Source organism: Podarcis tiliguerta (genome assembly GCF_965153285.1).
Source record: "Podarcis tiliguerta genome assembly, chromosome: 14".
Taxonomy (NCBI): Eukaryota; Metazoa; Chordata; class Lepidosauria; order Squamata; family Lacertidae; genus Podarcis; species Podarcis tiliguerta.
The window spans coordinates 10,907,213-10,913,212 of NC_139547.1; the positions used below are offsets into that span (position 1 = coordinate 10,907,213).

At 41.4% G+C, this 6,000-nt stretch overlaps 1 protein-coding gene across 1 annotated transcript in view; it reads left to right on the plus strand.

The window, feature by feature from the left end:
- The window catches only part of ATOSA (atos homolog A), a 51,532-nt gene extending 46,833 nt beyond the window's left edge, over positions 1–4,699 (plus strand). The window contains exons 10-12 of the mRNA XM_083411920.1: positions 1,442–1,510; positions 2,125–2,324; positions 3,694–4,699. Of these exons, the coding sequence (XP_083268046.1) occupies positions 1,442–1,510; positions 2,125–2,324; positions 3,694–3,847 (423 nt within the window). The 3' untranslated portion in view covers positions 3,848–4,699. The remainder of the gene's footprint in view (positions 1–1,441; positions 1,511–2,124; positions 2,325–3,693) is intronic.
- Positions 4,700–6,000: the final 1,301 nt, after the last annotated feature.

Here is a 6,000-nt window from a genome sequence, read left to right on the forward strand (position 1 = left end):
TATCATTAAGGATATGTTGCAGCTTCACCCAACTTTCAAATGAGGCTCCTTTCTATTTTGGGTGCCTTACAGTAAGACTGCAATACCAACCTCCACCATTTGGTGGCTTCTGTTTTTCTTTACAACTTTACATAACTCCTTCGGAGTTTTGCACATTTTCCTTTTTGTGGGGAAAGCATCATATGCAAAGCAGCCCTTTATATAAGCTACCAATGAACATCTTGTTTTGATAAGTTATATTCACTTGTCTCCTGTGTGTCAGCCAAACTAAATAGGTGCGTATGTTCACAAAAAGAAAACACATATACAGCACCCAACAGTACTCTCGGTTCCCACTCTTGTGGCAGCCAAAACATCCAATATACATTACATGAACTGCTTTGGACTGAATTGAAAAGACTATGTGGGCCCCATTATAGCCCAGTCACCTTAGTTAGGAAAGGAAGCTATTGTAGTTGTCCTGTCTTCCTTCCTGCAAATAAATGCATTGTGATTATTATCCTGTGGAATTGACACTGTTCTTTACTCCTTGAGTTAGGAGTATGTGAATATGTCAAAATAATCATTTGTCCGTCCTGAATGATGCTTAAAAGGGAAACTACGTACCAGAGTGGGTGAGACTAAACTGTCCTCTACAAGCCACATTTTTGTACACTCCTAACTTAACTTTGGGATGCAGGTGGTGCTGTGGTTTAAACCACTGCGCTGCTTGGACTTTTCAATCGGAAGGTTGGCGGTTTGAATCCCCGCGACGGGGTGAGCTCCCGTTGCTTGGTCCCTGCTCCTGCCAACCTAAGCAGTTCGAAAGCCCGTCAAAGTGCAAGTAGATAAATAGGTACCACTCCAGCAGGAAGGTAAATGGCATTTCTGTGCACTGCTCTAGCTTTGTCAGAAGCGGCTTAGTCAATGCTGGCCACATGACCCGGAAAGACTGTCTGCGGAAGCAGACAAACGCTGGCTCCCTCGGCCTGTAAAGCAAGATGAGTGCCGCAACTCCAGAGTCGATTGTGACTGGACTTAACTGTCAGGGGTACCTTTACCTTTACCTATACAGTGGTACATCGGGTTAAGTACTTAATTCGTTCTGGAGGTCCGTTCTTAACCTGAAACTGTTCTTAACCTGAAGACCACTTTAGCTAATGGGGCCTCCTGCTGCCACTGCGCCGCTGCAGCACAATTTCTGTTCTCATCCTGAAGCAAAGTTCTTAACCCGAGGTATTATTTCTGGGTTAGCAGAGTCTGTAACCTGAACCGTCTGGAACCTGAAGTGTATGTAACCCGAAGTACCACTGTACCTTTAACTTTACTGGTGTGTTACCCATGTAAAAAACTTTTTGAAGTTTCTATTGCAGATAATTTTGAAAGTTAAACACTTTGATATACTGATGCTTACATTAAGATGCCTATTTGTAATTTTCCGTTTCTTGTTTGATCCTTACAGGGTGTAATTGCTTTAGAGTCACTTGGTAAAAGGGGTTATCGGGTACCTCCTTCAGGAACGATACAAGTGGTATGTACTTTGTGACATAAGAGTTACATTAACATTTCTCTTTCCAACATACAGTGGTACCTCTAGTTATGAACTTAATACGTTCCGGAGGTCCGTTCTTAACCTGAAACTGTTTTTAACTAGAGGCATGCTTTCGCTAATGGGGCCTCTTGCTGCTGCTACGCCGCCGGCACACAATTTCCGTTCTCATCCTGGGGCAAAGTTCTCAGCTCGAGGTAACTCTTCCAGGTTAGCAGAGTTTGTAACCTGAAGCGTTTATAACCTGAGGTGTTTGTAACTTGAGGTACCACTGTACTGCTAATCACTTGGACCTCTTGGATATGAGCTGATAGAAAGCTCCTTTCTTTATCCAAAGGCCATTGGCTAGAAGAGCAGAAAGTATTTGGAAAGATCATATTTGAGAAGATAGCCAGCAGTTATCTAGCAACTGCAGAGGTGGTCTCAGTCACTTTTGGATAATATGGAAGGTGATTGAGAAGCTTATTAGTTCTTAGTCTCTTTCCAGAAGCAACTGCTGTGTATGAAAGTTCAGTTACTGAAGACACGTGAATTTTCAAGTGTTTGTTGGTTCGACAGAATAGTGCCATTCTGAAGCACCTGTTTGTCCTTTTCAGACCTTATTTAATCCTAACAAGACTGTGGTGAAGATGTTTGTGGTGATATATGACTTACGAGAGATGCCAGCCAATCATCAAACATTCCTACGGCAAAGAACCTTTTCTGTCCCTGTGAGACGAGAAACAAAGAGAAGCATTAATAAAGAAAATATTCGACATACTGAAGAACGGCTACTACGCTACCTCATTCATCTGAGGTAAGGCTGCTGAGCAAAGGGCTGTATCCATCACTGTCTTCTTGCTAATGCAAGGGCTGTTGCACTGGGGGGGGGGGGTTGGATATTACGCAGCAGAGGAGTCCAGCACTGTAGCTGTGCTGGTGGAAACTTGCTGTGCAACAGATTGGGCAAAGTTAACAGCAACCTGCTTAGGCATCCTCTTTGCAACACATCCTGCTGGTGCAAAGCATGTCACCAGCGGAAGAAATACACTACTTAGTGATTTTGACTTAGTGCTATGTTGGATATATCCCAGTGTTCTTATGTGTTACTTAGTGCAGATAATTCTTTGAAGCAAAATAGCAGCTTGTTTTTTTTAATTAATGCTGAAAAATCTTTTGGAAAAAGGCACTGGGACCCTGTTAACTGTACTTTTGCTTATGCAGATAAAAAGTCAAAAGGGCCACATGTATTGGTTTTTCATTCTTTGCTCCAACAATAGATGTGAAACGAGTGACTCAAGTTTTAGTTGCTGAAGCCATACACATTCTCTCCCAAACAAATGAAGTCATACAACTCTAAACTGCTTTGTGGCAGCATCTGTTTAGAAGGCCCTAATTAAAGTTGTGTCAGCGCTTCCATTGTGAAAGCCCCTTAGCAAGAGGTTGTCAGCAGAAACATTTGCCTAGGGCTGAAACTTGCCATTCAGACTTTTAAAAAACAAAAGCAGTCCTTTAAAACCTAAGGGTCAGTTTGCTTTTTCATTTTTTCATGTCCATGTTTGTGTGTTCATCAAAACTCCTGTAGGTTTTGGCAGGTTGCTTTTGTACTTTGTGCCTATGTGACTGAAAACATAACCTATAATTTTCTCTTGTGAGATGGATAACATTCTGCTGATACACAAACCATAGCTGTCTGTCTAGAGACTAGCCAGCTTCTGTAAGATTTTTAAACAAGCTCATGCCCAGACTTAGCATGTTCCAAGAGGATGTTAATCTGAGAGACATGCTCAGTTTTGCAGTAAAGATTTATCTTGTTTTCTCATTGGCTTTGAAAGAATGGGATACAGGCTATAAAAATATCAAACAAATAGGCTCATCACCCTAAATATATGCGCTAATGTGTTCTGATTCAATAATGTGCCATAAACATAATTGAAAATTGCAGTCACTCTTTCATCTGTTCTTCCTGCTTCAAATAAAATGTCTCAGTCTGATCCTTAGAGTACAAGCCTCAAGCAGTGGTTATATAAGGATAAATGGAAAAACACCCACTTCCTTTTGAACTAGATAAAAAGTAACAGTTTAGACTATTGAAGAAATTTCTTCTCCAAGCTTCGTTCTTCTGTGACATTTCTTACATGTGCTTTACATTCAGCAGTGACTAATACTGACATCTGTTCTCCTAGGTTCCAGAGTTCTAAGTCTGGAAAGATCTACCTCTACAGAGATGTAAGACTCCTGTTCTCTCGAAAATCCATGGAAGTTGACAGTGGCGCTGCATATGAACTCAAATCTTACACTGAATCTCCAACAAACCCTCAGTTTTCTCCCCGGTGTTAGCAAGATGCAACAATGAAAAGTATTTGCTCAGTTACCAGATTACTATTTAATAAGATGAACAATTGGCATAAACTAAACTGTTTAAAAGTGAAGAAAGTGAGGTGGTGGTCAGATGAGAGTCAAAGCTCTTCTAGGCTCTTGGACCAGTTTTTAAAAATGCTTCTGGAATGAGCTTTGTGTATTCCAAGTAGACTGGAACATACTTAGTCCTAATCTTTTTATACTGGTTATAAACCACTTCATTGGACGTGTTGCAATAGCCGATTCCCAAATTAGTTTAGTGTTTACACCTTATTTTATTTTTTGGTTATTTAATATTTAATGTTTCTTTTACTTAAGTGATGTTTGTCTTTACTGTTCTAATGTAGCACAAATCCTATGTAAAATCATACTACGTATTTTTGACATTATTATTGAAATCTGAAATATATACAGAAGTCTTTACTTTGTGTGATGTGTTTTTAAGTGATACGTAAGCTGCTTAAAATAAGGATGGGATTTTGAACTTCCATTGCATTATCATACTATGCAAGCATGTAGGGCAGGAGGGGTTGTGTATTCCCCCCCCCCCATATTGCTAATTCCCCACCTCCACCCCATGATAACACATGAAACCATACTTCAAAACTGTGGGACTACTCATTCAAATCATGGCCCCAACCTATAATAGCACCCATTTCCCTCCTAAAAGACCCCCTCATCAAAGCCTTTCACATTGTTCTAATCAGTATCAAAATTCTACATAACACTGCTGTCCCATACCTGACTTTCTCAGACTGTGTTTTTTTTAAAAAAAGATGTACTGTGAAAACAAAGTAGTATTTATATCTTAAATATATGTGAAAACAGCAACATTTGTATTGGTTTTATTTGGAGATGGTCTTTGTGCTCTTAATAGGGTTTTGTTTTTGTCCACTATAGGCCACTAGCTGAGTCTAGAACAGAGGTGGGGGATTGGAGGTAGCCAGCGGCAGTGCTATTTTTCCAGAAAACGAGGTGCCGGAACGAGGTCCCACCTGAGAGGTGCTGGAACTGACTTCCTGTGAGTTCCGGCTGGAAAAAAAAGCCCTGGCCGGTGGGCTGTATCCAGACCTTTCCCAGCACCCATGGACAACTTTGATGGGTGGGATTGCCCACCCTTCAGTCACCTGACATCACCTGACTTCAGGTGAAGCCTTTTCCTTTGCCCGCATAAATCAGAAGAATGTAAGAATAGCCTGTTGGATCGAGCCAGTGGCACATCTAGTCCAGTCAGATGTCGGTGGGAAACCAGCGAGTAGACATCTGTTTGGCCACTGTGAGAAGCAAATCATGGAGGAAAAGAAAGTGGGTTTGTAGCCACCATTGAACAGCTTGATTGATATCCACGAGGGCAAAGGAAGCCTTTCCCTGCAGGGCTTGCAATAAGTGCCACTGTGGGAACTCCATAGTGCAGTCAGTCTCTCTGAAGCTTGCTGTAAGTGCTGGTCAAACAATTGTTTCCTGGGAACCAACCAGGAGCACACTTTGATGCTCCTGATTGTTCCCTGGCAGGTAAGGTTTGCTGCAAGCACCAATCCATTGACCAGCACTTACAGCAAGCATTTTGAGGCTCCTCTTTGTTGGGTGCGGTTTTGGGAAAACAACATTGCAGGTCAAATAGGAATCCCTGCTGGGCCTAACTTGGCCTGTAGTTCATAGGTTCCCCAAAGCTGCTCTAGAAAGTCATCCCTTTGATTGTACCTTGAAATAATTTAAACAATTCACTCACCAATATCCAAGACACTAGGATCTCCTTCCATCTTCCCCCACAAGAAACTCCAGCAAAGCAGTTTCTAATACTGGCAAATAAATGTCTAGACATTCCAACACAATAAAGGAGATTGTGGGATTTTGCTTGTGTGCAACAGTTCCACTAAATTAAGATTCTGAGTATTTGGAGGGGGGAGATGTTTTTGAAAAGGGAGTGAGAAATCACCATGAATTTTGTGGTTGGAGTTGTATGGATTGTGAGGATTCTCCAGAAAATACATACAGTATTCCAGAGTGTGGAGCTGGTTAAGGAAACTGCAACAGATTATAAGCCAGTACCTCCAAAGAACTTGAGTCCTGTGGTGCTAGAACTGTGGCAGGAACAAAAACCAGAAATGTCATATGCAGAAAAAAAAAACTGA